The sequence below is a fragment of the Bufo bufo genome, chromosome 1 (genome assembly GCF_905171765.1).
Source record: "Bufo bufo chromosome 1, aBufBuf1.1, whole genome shotgun sequence".
Classification (NCBI taxonomy): domain Eukaryota; kingdom Metazoa; phylum Chordata; class Amphibia; order Anura; family Bufonidae; genus Bufo; species Bufo bufo.
Window position 1 is genome coordinate 469497118 of NC_053389.1, and position 15153 is coordinate 469512270.

The following is a 15153-nucleotide window of genomic DNA, read 5'->3' on the forward strand; positions in this document are numbered from 1 at the left end:
CAAGTGTGAAAGAGCCCTAACACACACGTGCATTTATTTTTGGAAAGGTATGGCACAATATAGACTTGTAGGAAAAGATGCCCCAGGATTGTTACATGGGAAATGCGAGTAAAACGGACATGTCAGGAGAGGTGACAAGTCCTATTTAGGTTTTGGAACACCCCTTTATGCTTTAAAGAAGCAGTTTGGAAATGTTTTTCCTTGCCTCCTTCTATAAATTACATCATGGAAATGGCAGGGCGAGTCATTTCTCTAATCCCCTGAATGATCTGCTCTGTTCTGGTCCGCTGTTATACCACTTGACCCCAATGCTGTGTCGTCTAGCAGTCAGTCACATTGAGCCCTTACAGGAACGCGTAGAGAGAATTGCCTGCACAACCTCTTCCATGATGTACCTTACAACCCGAGGGGAGAATATACGTTTCCCAGAGTGTTCCTTTACCAGGTACCCATGACTAAAACCAGCTACACGTTCAGATGTGTGCTTGTAAACCTAGTTTAACGCTTTTTCTCCCATACGTATCCGTTCCCCGAAATGCTTTTTATTTCATGGTATTTAGCCGCCCCCCCCCCCCAGTGCAACGGCACCACCCTCGGCTCATTTGCCTTGATGTCCACGCCCCACCATTTCAAGGGGCCAAGCAATGCAGATGTACGCACTACTGGCCCTGAAGTTTCATTTCAGCACGTTCGTGCACGGGTTGTACGTCGCTGGAACACCCAGCAATCTACAGCCAGGTGCAGGGTGTGCGCCGGATGTACCCCCACGAGACTACAATGTCAGGCGTCAGTATGTCAACATGCCTGGCCCTTTTGAAGTGGTGGGGGCGTGGATATCAAGGCAAGTGAGCCAAGCGTCTGGTGCAACAGCGCGGTCTTCGTTGCACCCAGGGGCTAATTGGCATAAAATAAAAAGTCTTATTTCTCAGAATTGGGGGCATGGATAGGGATGTGAGCAAGGGCATTATACTAGGCTGGCAAGCGCACCTCCGGACATGCGGCTGGTTTTAGTGACAGATTCCCTTTAAATACAATTCATTATGACTTTCTGGAGTGAGGGAGACAAAACTATGAGTACTGATTTTTGCTATATTATTCTTTGTAGAGTACATTGATTCTTAACCCCCTGGCATGAAATGGCATCACTTCTTGCCACTTGGGCATACTGTGTCATGTACACAGTGCCCAGAAGAACTACACGGACTGCAAATCGGGTGATCAGCGCCAATCTGTATTGCAGTCAGTGTGGCACTTCCATGTGTTTCTATAAGGCATGGCTTGTACCATGCTGCGAAATCCATGAGAAAATCACCATCTTGTGTGAAAATCTGATGACATGGAGGTCCAGTCAGGTGTCCTATGTGGATCCTGACATGATGTTGTGTCCTTAGCAGCCCACAACGCTTCTGATATCAAAGTGTTTTCTTCCCTAGTGCAATACAGGTCTGTGCATATGCAGTTTTCTCCCTTACTTTTCCTATTCATTTCCAGCAATGAATATATTTCCATTGTGTAAAATCCCCTGTATTAAAGATTAACTGAAGCTGCCGGCACTTGCACATTTTATGCATTCCATGCTGTCATGAGTAAGTGACTCAATAGGCAGGCTTATCTTGATTTGGCTGGAGATTCGGGTTCAAGGCTCAGAATTGTGTAGCGTGTAAATGATTGATATGAGAGAGACATGTTCAATTAAGTTTACTGCCTTACTCCTAATGGAAGGTGCAGTACTTTACTTTGAAAGGCTGTTTTATGCAATTCTTTTGTTAGCACAGACACCAGGGAACAAACTTTAGGAAAAGGAAGATCGCAGATCTAAAGGGGGCCATACATCCGTGCTCCAGACTCCTCTAGAAATGTGCTATCAATGTCCGCAAGACAGACAAGGATAGGACATGTTCTATCTTTTTGTGGGGCCGCGGAACGGACAGCACACGGTGTGCTGGCCGCATTGAAGTGAATGTGTCCGCATCCAATCCGCGAAAATAGTCGTATGAATGAGGCCCTAGATAGAAGTGTTGAACGTTGTTTCGCAGACACGACCATCCACATTTTGCTCCATGTTGGCCGTTACAGTTCAAACTACTTATACACGTTCAGTGAAACCAGGCTATGGACGAAAGATCTTCCTGGGAACGTTCTTACAAAGAGAAGAGCGATCATGACAAAAATATTGAACACCACCGACTTTTCACATGATGATGCACTGTTATTGGTCGATAAACATTCATTTTGGTTTAGATTGTCCGTTTTGATCAATTTTAGACTGTGTAGGGCCACCTTTTAAGGCCCATTTACACAACAGTGCTCCAGACTAAAAAAAAATACCTAGTAGCCATTGGCTCCTGAACTAAAAAAATTTAGGAGCAAAATTAAATTTTTAGTCGCCAAATCGAAACCGAATCAAAATTTTGGTATCGTGACAACGCTACGCCGATGAGAGGGTTGTTTCGATACCAAAAGTTTGATTCGCTTTCGTCACCATAAAAAAGTATTGCGATACTTAATACCACGCAAAAAAAAAAAAAACACACCAAAAAAAGCCGCGTGCATTTCGCATTTTATGAAATGTTCAGCCCATAATAGAATAGTGCTATCCTATTTTTTGGGATGACAAGGTGACAAAAAAATTGCGAATCGCATAGTTTTTATTTATTTATGTCGGTTACGGCGCTCACCGCATAGGAGATATTTTTAAAATTTTATAGTTTGGACTTTTCGGACGCAGCACTATGTAATATGTTTATTTATTTAGTTATATATTTTATATGTAAAATTTGGAAAGGGGGGGATTTAAACTTTATATTTTAGGGTACTTTCACACTAGCGTTTTTCATTTCCGGCATAGAGTTCCGTCACAGGGGCTCTATACCGGAAAAGAACTGATCAGGCATATCCCCATGCATTCTGAATGGAGAGTAAGGGTACTTTCACACTTGCGTTTGATTCCGGCAGGCAGTTCCGTTGCCTGAACTGACTGCCTGATCAGGCAAACGGATGTCATTTTTTTCTGACTGATCAGGCATTTTTCAGACTGATCAGGATCCTGATCAGTCTGAAAAATGCCTGATCAGTCAGAACAATGCATTGCAATACCGGATCCGTTTTTCCGGTGTCATCAGCCAAAACGGATCCGGTATTTTGAATGCCGAATCCGGCACTAATACTTCAGTCTTTTTCGCCGGAGATAAAACCGTAGCATGCTACGGTTTTCTTTTTTGCCTGATCAGTCAAAATGACTAAACTGAAGACATCCTGATGCATCCTGAACGGATTGCTCTCCATTCAGAATGCATGGGGATAAAACTGATCAGTTCTTTTCAGGTATAGAGCCCCTGTGAAGGAACTCTATGCCGGAAAAGAAAAACGCTAATGTGAAAGTAGCCTAATCTGTTCAGTTTGCATCAGTATGTCTTCAGTTCAGTCATTTTGACTGATCAGGCAAAAGATAAAACGGTAGCATGCTACGGTTTTATCTCCGGCGAAAAAAACTGAAGACATGCCTGAATGCCGGATCCGGCATTTTTCCCCATAGGAATGTATTAGTGCCAGATCCAGCATTCAAAATACCGGAATGCCGGATCCGTCCTTCCGGTCTGAGCATGCGTACACCGGTAAAAATGTGTAAAAAGATACAAGACGGATCCGTCTGTCCGCATGACAAGCGGAGAGATGGATTCGTTCTTGCAATGCATTTGTGAGATGTATCCGCATCCGGATGCGTCTCACAAATGCTTTCAGTCACATCCAGATCGGCGGATCCGGAAGGCAGTTCCGACGGCGGAACGGCCCGCCGGATCACACTGCCGCAAGTGTAAAAGTAGCCCAAGTGTTTTTTTTTGTTTTACTTTTAGCCCCCTTTAGGGGCTGGAACCCTTGTCCTATTCACCCTTAGGCCCCTTTCACGCGGGTGCAATGCGTGAGGTGAACGCATTGCACCCGCACTGAATCCGGACCCATTCACTTCTATGGGGCTGTGCACATGAGCGGTGATATTCACACATCACTTGTGCGTTGCGTGAAAATCGCAGCATGCTCTATGTTGTGCGTTTTTCACGCAACGCAGGCTCCATAGAAGTGAATGGGGCTGCGTGAAAATCGCAAGCATCCGCAAGCAATTGCGGATGCGGTGCGATTTTCACGCATGGTTGCTAGGAAGAAAGTCTATTCACTGTTATTTTCCCTTATAACATGGTTATAAGGGAAAATAATAGCATTATTTAATACAGAATGCTTAGTAAAAGGTCAATTAAGGGTTAAAAATTAAAAAAAATCAACTCGCCTCCTCCAATTGATCGCGTAGCTGCCGGTCTCCTGTTCTTTCTTCAGGACCTGTCAAAGGACCTGTGGTGACATCACTGTGCTCATCACATGGTACATCACATGATCCATCACCATGGTAATGTACCATGTGATGAGCTCAGTGACGTCACCACAGGTCTTTTGACAGGTCCTGAAGAAAGAACAGAAGACCGGCAGCTATCAATTGGAGGAGGTGAGTTAATTAATTTTTTATTTTTTAACCCTCATTGGCACTGCGCCACCAATGTTTATTATACTGAGAGGGGGGGGGGGGGGGGGGAGCGCACTGCACCACCAATGAAGATAACTGACCTGTTGATACAAATACAGGAGGCGGGTGCCGGAATCAAATAGCCGGCACCTGACCTCTATGACAGGGAGCTGCGATCCGCTGCAGCACCTGAGGGGTTAACTGCAGCGGATCGCAGCTCCCTGTCATAGAGGTCGGGTGCCGGCTATTTGATTCTGGCAGCCGCCTCCTGTATTTGTATTAACAGGTCAGTTATCTTCATTGGTGGCGCAGTGGCCACAGCCCCTCCCCCTCCTCCTCCTGTCTCTCTTCTCATTGGCGGCGGCAGCACAGGGGGAGGGAGAGACTCCTCCACTGCGCTGCTGAGAAGAACATCGGCGGCGGGGCAGAGAACTATCAGCTCCTGTGCCCCGCCGCTGTATTCAACGGCAGTGCTGCGGTGGCGGGTCTAGTCGCAAATGGCGACAAGACTAAAAAGTCTTGTCGCCATTTGTAAATTCTAAGTCTGGAGCCCTGCACAAGTAGATAAATGAATTGATTGAGCGACAAAGGAGTCGTTCCAGCGACAACCCTTTAGATGCATAGAGTGTTGTCTAAGGCCTCTTTCACACTAGCGTGTCCGGATAAGGTGCAATGTGTTTTGCACGCGCGTGATAAAAAAACTGAATCTGGTACCCAGACCCAAACTTCTTCACATAAGTTCAGGTTTGGGTTCAAGGTTGTGTGATTGTATTTCCCCTTATAACATGGTTATAAGGGAAAATAATAGCATTCTGAATACAGAATGCGTAGTACAATAGGGCTGGAGGGGTTAAAAAAAAAAAATAATAATAATAATTTAACTCTCCTTAATCTACTTGTTCGCGCAGCCGGCATCTCTTCTGTCTTCTTTAAGGAATAGGACCTTTGATGACGTCACTGCGCTCATCACATGGTCCATCACATGATCTTTTACTATGGTGATGGACCATGTGATGAGCGTAGTGACGTCATCGAAGGTCCTATTCCTCGAAGAAGAGGAGATGCCGGCTGCGCGAACAAGTGGATTAAGGAGAGTTAAATAATTTTTTATAGATTATTTTTTTTTTAACCCCTCCAGCCCTATTGTACTATGCATTCTGTATTCAGAATGCTATTTTCCCTTATAACCATGTTATAAGGGAAAATAATAAAGATCGGGCCCCCGTCCCGATCGTCTCCTAGCAACCGTGCGTGAAAATCGCACCGCATCCGCACTTTCTTGCGGATGCTTGCGATTTTCACGCAGCCCCATTCACTTCTATGGGGCCTGCGTTGCGTGAAAAACACACAATATAGAACATGCTGCGATTTTCACGTAACGCAAAAGTGATGCATGAAAATCACTGCTCATGTGCACAGCCCGATAGAAATGAATGGGTCCGAATTCAGTGCGCGGAAATCTCGTCTGTGTGAAAGAGACCTAATAGTTGCATGTCCACAAACTGTGGACTCCAGTGTCTACATCAGCGATCGAAAGAATGACAACCTAAACAACTATTGCTTGCCGTTCGATTGTACTCTATACTTATAATAATAGCCAATAAATCACCCGGAGGTGGTGCTGGACATTAGCGCTGGAATTACAGTCTAAACAGCTACTGCCTGCTAGATAAATGTACTAAGTAAATCGAGGACACGGAAAAAAAAGGGGGGGAGAGAATGCACAGGCAGGTTGTTTTTTCCACCGACTCTCTGTGGGAAGGTGTCGGTGAATCTGCTAAAGCTGATGTGATTCGTACCTGGAAAAGGTACAAATGATTTATTGGCTATTATTATAACTTAACCTGAAGGAGGACAACAGCTCCTTCCCAGGACATTTAGCTGCTGTATCATCCTACTCTGGCTGCTCCTTACATATCTAAACGAAGGGAGCGCAGGGAGGCCTATCTTCCTTTTTGTACTCTATACTTGATCACTTTCACTCTATTCCACGTTTTTTCTAACGATTATCTACTTGTGTAAAGGGGCCTTTACTCCTCTATTTCACTGGTCAGCAGAGATGTATTTTCCCAGCAGATAGTGATTGTGGTTTCTTGAGTTGTCCAAATTGGGGACAAAAAAGTATTCATCTGTTTTAGGCTACATGCACAAGACTATATTTTGGGTCCACGGCCGCAAAAAATATGAATGCCATGCCGTGTCTTGTCCGCCTCCGTGTAGCCGTTTCATAAAATATTACAAATTGTCCTATTCGTGTCCATTTTGTAGACAAGAATAGCCAGTTCTGGTGAAGGGAGACAGAAAATTGCAGCATGCATGTGGAAGGTGTCCATATTTTGAAGATCTGTGGTTTGCTGATCGCAAGACATATGTCATGTGCATGAGGCCTACTTAGATTAGTTTGTGGGAAAGTTAGGGTGCCGCCCCATTATAGCTCCTACATGGATTGTTACCCAGCTTGCCCTAAATGCTATGTGTCCTAGTTAGTCGATTTCCAGGACTTTTATATTAATGGCTCGTCGTTAGGCCATGAATATCTGATCGGCGGAGATCTGACACCAGTACCCCCTGCCAATCAGCTGTAGCTTCACAATGACACAGCTGGATCAGAGCCGTGCCGTTCTGATGCCTGTTCCTGGAGCTGACTAGTAATGACTGACCTATCCTAAGGATAAGCTATTAATGAAAAAGTCCTGGAAGCCCCCAGACTTCTGAAAATATAAAAACCTCAGGAAATGTTATTAAAAAATAAAAACTTCAATCCCCCGCTGATCCAGTAGAGATACTCCAGCGGTCACCCCCATTTTTAGTAACCCACACAAGATCACAGCACCCAATCGGTAGCCTCAGTGGTCACATGCAGTACTTCTGGTAGTACGAAAATGTAACTGCCGTGGCCACTTGAACTATGACATGTAACTGCCGTGGCCACTTGAACTATGACATGTAACTGCCGTGGCCACTGGTTCTTAGCGGTGGACTGGTCTGTGACAGCTGCAACCGCCGAAGGGCCTTGGCTGGATCTGTGAATGACTGAAAAGTGCAGCAGTCTTTTTTTTTTTTTTTTTTTCTTACATGCCTCGCCCTCCATAAATCTTGGCTGATGCATTTTCTATGTGGATTTGGTTTGTCTCCCCTTCTCACACAGTATATGCCTGTTCTCCTGGAATTTCTTATGGACATGGCTAGCTGCTTATGTACATAAGCTGATGGGTTATTACTGGAAATGTTTACTGAATGCCTTTTTGAGACTGCATACAGTACCAACCTGTACGTGTATAAGCTGTGACATAGACTGCTTTCAGTAGTGCTGGGGTCAATGTGATTTCTACATTGACATTGTTATAAAGGGTTACTGACGTGGACCATATATTGATGACCAGTTTATTTGTTGTTGATTTGGTGAGATACCTTTTTAGTTGCAGAAACGAAGGTACGCAATGATTTCGGAACATGCCTTTGACTAGGCGGTAAAAGTTAAAGGGGTTGTCAGTAGGAAAGAATAGATTTCAAATTTGATTTGAAACTAAAATGCTATACTCACTTCACATATGTGTGCTTTTATATGCGTCTATTAAGGTTTATGATGTTGTAATGTGTTTCCGATCCTAGATACTCTTGGTCAGCAGTAGTCGCTACCCGGACCAGTGGATTGTACCCGGTGGAGGAATGGAGCCAGAGGAGGAGCCCGGTGGAGCAGCAGTGAGAGAAGTCTATGAAGAGGTATGATAAAAAATCTTTTCCTTATATTTGCATCGTTCTTTATATTGATCTGGGCGTTGTGAAAGTATGTGGTCCTATTCGCCTGATATTATTCCTTTCCTTGCCTCGGAAAGCTAGGAAAACTACAAGAGCAATTGGCTCACTGGAATTAGCATTTCTCAGATAAAGAGTGTGTTGACCCATGCTGCAATAATAAATGAAGAGAAACATTACAACCGCAATAGAGCGATCAAGATCTTTTTTTATCCTAGTGCTTTACACTCTGCATCCACAACCGGCATGACCTTGATCAGATTGCTGTCTTTTAACCTTGTAGTGTTTAGTGTTAGATAAGCATATACTCAAACTGCTGATAAGTCAGTTGCCTATTAACTTACGACAGTATTGTGTTTCCACCAGAGCAAGACCTTTAATGACTGGAGTACACTATCCGTTGTACGGAGGCTCATTTGCCCCATCCTGATTGCACAGACCAATGCAAACTGACTTGGGTGGGGGAAGGGACTATTGCTACCACAGTCGTTCCTCTCTTGTTCTGTTCTATTGATTATCAGCAGCACATCCCTGATTACACAAGGAGATGTGCTACCAATACCCGTTAAAGAGATTTCCCGATATGTTAATACTGAAGACCTATCCTCTGGAAAGGTCATAAGTATCTGATCGGTTGGAGTCCGACACCTGGGACTCCCGCTGATCAGCTATTTGAGAATACAGTAGCGCCGCGGCCTTCTCACTGCTTTCCCTGGGCCGTTTTGACGTCATGTTCACGTGGCCTAGGAGCAGCTCAGCACGTCCTAGCAACATGCAGTCAGTAGCTTTGATATTTCCTATGTTTTTACAGAGCTCCTTGAGAACTTGCACTTGAGGGACCAGAGCTAAATAATTATGCAATGATGTGTTGAGTAACCCCAATGTCTATATTTTACCCAGGAAAATTTGTCTGGATTTTCAAGGGGGTTTCTGGGAATAGAACAATAATTACCTATCTTTAGGATAGGTTATCAATATCTGATTGGGGGTGTACAATTCTCAGTACCTCTGCCACCAGTTGCGTAAAGAGGCTGCGGCCTCTTGCTAGGCCAGTGATATTGCGTTTTTTGGTTACGTGGCCTATTTGCAGCTCAGTCATATTCACGTGAATGTGCCTGGATGCAGTACCAAGCACAGCCACTATACGGTGTACAGCGCTGTGATTGGTATGCTGCGAGGAGGCATGGCTGGTCAGTGGAGGTGCTGGGAGTCATATTTCCACCAATCTTCAGGATAGGTCATCAGTATGTTACTCCCGGAAAACCCCATTTCACTTTTGAATGAAAGGTCTTTATATTTAAAGCACAATTTCTTTAAAGGTTTTTTTCTTTTATACAGGCTGGTGTGAAGGGGAAGTTGGGTAGACTCCTGGGAATATTTGAGGTGAGTGTTCTTTAATTGTATTTTTGTGGACTTCTAGAACTAACTTACATTACATGTAAAGATATCAGTTGTAATGGTCAAATGGACCAATGAAATGGTTTTATTATTCCAATAGAAAGCAGAATAATGGAGATGACACCCTAGCATTACTCTTTCTGGGAATACAAGAATGTGACCCCATGTTCAGCTGATATTTTATATACTTTGAATGAAGTTTTTTAGCATCTGGTGAACTGGCATTTTTTGGTCCCAAATATTGTACTATAGCTCTCTTATGAGCAGTCAGTCTATTCCATTGTATGGCACGTGTTAGCACCTATTTTGTCACATTGCAGATTTCTTTTTTTTCCCATTTGTAAGCAGAATCAAGATAGAAAACATAGGACTTACGTGTATGTGCTCACCGTCACTGAGGTTCTAGAAGACTGGGAGGATTCTGTGAACATAGGTGAGCACTGCTTACTTTTTAATAAAGATTAAGTTATCACTTTTGCTGTATGCTTTTGCGATTATTATAGTGTGAGCCGATAACACATCCTATCATCTGTTAGAAGAGGTCTTGAGCGTTGCAGCCTGTTCCTAGGCCAGTGACATCACTGTACATCGGTCACATGGCCACTGTCCTTTATTCAAATTGCCACAAAACTACAGCAGATAGAGGAGGATTTTGCTGTATTTATCCTCTTGTATGTTAGAATAAAGGACAATGTTTAAATGGTGAGCTCCACATATTTATATTTTTCTTAATGGTGGATTGTTTGCACTGGCCTGATTACATGGGTCGATGCAAACTGAATGTGGGAGGAACAATTGGTACTGCAGTCATTCCTCCTTTAGTCACTTCTTCTGATGAAAGATGCCCATTAGCCGACAAACGAGCGTTTGCTTGCTCATGGTATGCTTAATTATATGGGTGAATTATTGGGAAGGGGCGTTCCTATGAATGCTCGTTCCCAATTACTGCCCTGAAAATTGTGCGCTCTCATAGGGCCCTTGCTCTTCTGCACCAGCAACATTTACTTTAGCTATCACTACACAAAGATTCATGCCTATTAATATCCATTGCCTAATCTCTATAATCGGAGGCAGTTTAGTTTTTTTATGATTTGCATTTTACTCATTTTTGACTAAACATCATTTTTTCAATTGGCCTTTATTAAAATATTGAGCTGTTCTATCGCAAAGGGTTAACTGTTTTTCTAGCTGTGTGACTGGTAGTTTCACTTTGTATCTTCTAATAATCCTGATCGCTAAACTACTGAGAGGTCATAAACTCTTATTTTAGGCCTCTTTCACACTTGCGTTGTTGGGATCCGGCATGCACTTCCGTTGCCGGAGGTGCCTGCCGGATCCGTAACAACGCAAGTGAACTGAAAGCATTTGAAGACGGAACCGTCTTCCAAATGCTTTCAGTGTTACTATGGCACCCAGGACGCTATTAAAGTCCTGGTTGCCATAGTAGGAGCGGGGAGCGGTATACTTACAGTCTGTGCGGCTCCCCGGGCGCTCCAGAATGACGTCAGAGCGCCCCAAGCGCATGGATGACGTGATCCATGTGATCACGTGATCCATGCGCTTGGGGCGCCCTGACGTCACTCTGGAGCGCCCGGGGAGCCGCACGGACGGTAAGTATGCTGCTCCCCTGCTCCCCGCTACACTTACCATGGTTGTCAGGACTTTAGCGTCCCGGCAGCCATGGTAACTATTCAGAAAAAGCTAAACGTCGGGTCCGGCAATGCGCTGAAACGACGTTTAGCTTAAGGCCGGATCCGGATCAATGCCTTTCAATGGGCATTGATCCCGGATCCGGCCTTGCGGCAAGTCTTCAGGATTTTTGGCCGGAGCAAAAAGCGCAGCATGCTGCGGTATTTTCTCCGGCCAAAAAACGTTCCGTACCGGAACTGAAGACATCCTGATGCATCCTGAACGGATTTCTCTCCATTCAGAATGCATTAGGATAATCCTGATCAGTATTCTTCCGGCATAGAGCCCCGACGACGGAACTCTATGCCGGAAGACAATAACGCAAGTGTGAAAGAGCCCTAAGCCACATTCTTTTCAGTAAGCTAAGAACTGAGCTATTGTTCATAAGGTCAGAGAGCAGAGATAAGGAGTCTGTCTGCTTCTGGTCTGACGGAAAATACTGAAAATCCAAAGGGTGCTACTACAGCATCTCGGCTCTGTACATAAAAAAGGACACCATTTTTAATAAAGTCCAATTTAAAAAATTATTTTTAGCTCAAAATGAGTAGTTGGTTGAATGCTGTTGTATTGTACTTTCACAGCAGTGATTGGAGGCTGGCATTGGAACTTAGGCTGAAACCTTTACCTGATTGTTTTTTCCCTATGTTTCAGGGAGGAAGAGGGAGTGGTTTAAAGTTGAAGATGCCCTGAAAGTCCTGCAGTGCCACAAGCCAGTTCATGCTGAATATTTGGAAAAACTGAAATTGGGCTGCTCCCCAACTAATGGAAATTCTGTAGGTCCACCATTATCGGACAACACTTCATTATATGTAACCTCTGCACAGACTTCTTCTGGCTTGCCGTCAACAGTGAGATAAACTCTGCTCTTTACAAGGCAACTTGCCGATTCAGTGGGAAGAATGACCTTTTGTGTTCTCATGCGGACATTCTAATGTTTAGACCTGGATTCTCTTGCAAAATGTGCTAAAACCGTTTTGGTTTCTTTTTTTTTTTTTTTAAACCCATGTAAAATATCATTCGTCAGATACAAGCCATAGGAAGTTTTTTTTTTTTTAGATTCCTTACACGGCCATTTTTTCTGGTCTTATGTTAATCCACACGATTATGAATATGGCATTCTTTTCCTAATGCTTTCTTTCCGTAAGGGCTTTAAACTACTGCTGGATGTGAGATGGGCCTGGGGTGTACTGTGTTAAAGGTTCAATACCAAATGAGGGCAATCCTGCAGAGAACAACTAGTCTCTTCAGCTTTTAAGAGGGCTGCTATTACATAACTGTCTACTCTGTACTGCAGAAAAACAGCTGATTTGATTTCCTTTGTCCTGTATAGCAATAGGCCAGTGGCAGGTATGATTTAGATATCTGTTTGTGTGAGATTGTCAATTACAAGCCAACACGTATAAAGGGGGGCAGTCACCACTCCTGAAACTTTTTTTTTTTTTTTTTTTTAAAGAAAATACTTGCATTCCCCATGAGATCACAATTCTGGAACATCTTTTTCCATAGCGTTTTGTCCGGTTCCTGTTATTCCTCCAGAGTATTTAATTAGAATTGGCGGCACCATTCCTCTTGTCAAAGGATTTGACAGTGTCAGACTGTGTGGAGACACACTGGTAACACCCAATTGTCAATTTATTCATATGTTTTCTGGGAGGAATAATAGAGGATGGACAACACATTCGAAGAAAAAATGCTCTGGAATTAGTAGTTCACAAAGAAAGTATGTACTAAAGTAGCTGCCAGGTCTTCTTTGAGTGAGGATGGATTTCAAACCTAGTCTGCCTTTTTTAATGTGGCAGCATTACTAACGCTACTAAATATGTCCATGCAATATTAAGAATTTTTTTCATCCCTTTTTTGCCTCTCAACTTGCATGTTCAGCTTGTGCGACCTGCAGGCCATGCTGCTTCTGGTCAGTCTTTCATTTGCCATTGATATGAATGTAGTACATTGTAGGCCCATTGCAATTCTTTGGTTCTTAGGACAGGGCTTGTTGACAGGTTCCAGGAGCCAAGTAGCAAAGTTGCTTCCTTTCGATGTCTATGAAAGTGTTTCACCTGGTCACTCAAAAAAATGACCTGGAAGAGAGGTCTGACTAGTACCCCATGATAGTATTCTGACATTGTAAGCTCTGGCAGTGGGTGACCGGAAGCACTATGTTGACTAGACTCTCCTCTATGTGGGCTGCAATGCCTCACATAAGATTTTGGGGTGTTTGGGACACAAATCTGTCTCAAACATTGGATTTTATTATTCTCCTTCCCCCCCCCCTTCCCCAGATGAGCAGTGCCAAACATGTATGATATTGGGGGTTTGGCTATCTTTATTGCTTACTGATGGAATTTCAGACGACATACGGTATGTCTGTAGCCAGCTTTAAAAGGCTTTCCCATGTCTGTTATGTGAATGTTTCCCTTCGTCAGTCTTACAAAGAACAGGATGCACTATGGTTTAAAGATGGAGTGTGGCTGGAGAAATGTAAATCCATATTGCTACAACACACAGATCCACGAGGCATTGGCGCATTAGCCTTGGCTGCCAAAGAAATTAGCATTTTGGCCTTTTAATGCACTAGTAGACTGATAATCAGGGACATATTGCTTTTTTTTAATTTATTTTTTTCTGCATGGTAACTTCAGTCGAAGTAGTGAAATCCAAGCCTTTTTTTTAACCCTTTAGACCTAAGTGGTGCCTGCAGCATTAATGACATCAGACATCTGATTGTGCCTCCTATTCATAGAGACACAGAAGGCGAGCAAATTCTCTCAGGTTTAATACCACAGAGCTGTATACATTTCTGATCTTTGAGACTGTCAACATGTATTGATCTGGATGACGTAAAAAGAACCGGTCACCACGAAGTGCAGTGTAGTCTGCAGGTAGCTTGTCATAGAGCATGTGTAAGGGATCGGCCAGTATCAATTACTAGCTGGGGTTTTTAATAGTATTAAAGGGGTTCTCCAGGAATGGTTTTAAAATGGCCACCAACAACCTGTCCCAGAATGTGAGCAGGACTGGTTGCCACCACTTTCGGAGCTGCCTAGGAGGGTGAGGGGGCAGAGCCTCACTACACTGCTCTACAATAGATGGTAATGATGTGATTCTGCCTATGATATGCCATCATGGCTGAGCAGCCTGACAGGAATATGTAGTATATGTAAGTGCCAGAGTGAAGTGAGGGCCCGTCCCCTTACCCTTCCAGGCAGCTCTGCAAGTGGTGCTGGTCACATTCTAGGACGGGTTGCTTGCAGCCATTGTAAATCTATCCCAGAAGACCTGAATTGAAAATGGCTGTTGATGGAGAGTTCAGTCCATCCACTGCCACCATTCATTTACACTAGGGACAGACTGAGCATGCACTAGTTCTTGTCTGTCCCAGGTGTAAATAAATGGAAGCTGCTGATAGACTGAACCTCAGCGTTAATTTTCAGAGTGCAGTGTCTGGAAGCAGGTGAACAGACCTGCATGCAAGTGTGAATTATTCATATTAAATTGTCGGACATCAGTTCCACTAGTTTAATAATAGTTATTAGTAGCTGCATGTATGTGCTGTCCCAAGCATATGTTCAGCTAGTACTAGATACTGACCATCCCCTTTTAATTCTCTGCTTTTTCTGAGCAGTTGTACACTGGGGCCAGCTTATCAGGGAAGATTGCATTCTCTGTGTGAAGTTGGATTTACACGGCCTGATGTTCTTCTCATAAAACTAAATATCAATCTGCTTAGCTCCTCCTGATCTATAACATGCTGCCTGCAGATTATGCTGCATTTTCACAGTGTCGGGTTCCCTTTAAAA

At 43.7% G+C, this 15153-nt stretch overlaps 1 protein-coding gene across 1 annotated transcript in view; it reads left to right on the top strand.

The window, feature by feature from the left end:
* The window catches only part of NUDT4 (nudix hydrolase 4), a 36151-nt gene extending 21512 nt beyond the window's left edge, over positions 1-14639 (top strand). Inside the window, exons 2-5 of the mRNA XM_040408834.1 lie at positions 8126-8236; positions 9608-9652; positions 10016-10100; positions 12008-14639. Of these exons, the coding sequence (XP_040264768.1) occupies positions 8126-8236; positions 9608-9652; positions 10016-10100; positions 12008-12213 (447 nt within the window). The 3' untranslated portion in view covers positions 12214-14639. The remainder of the gene's footprint in view (positions 1-8125; positions 8237-9607; positions 9653-10015; positions 10101-12007) is intronic.
* The last annotated feature ends 514 nt before the right edge of the window (positions 14640-15153 follow it).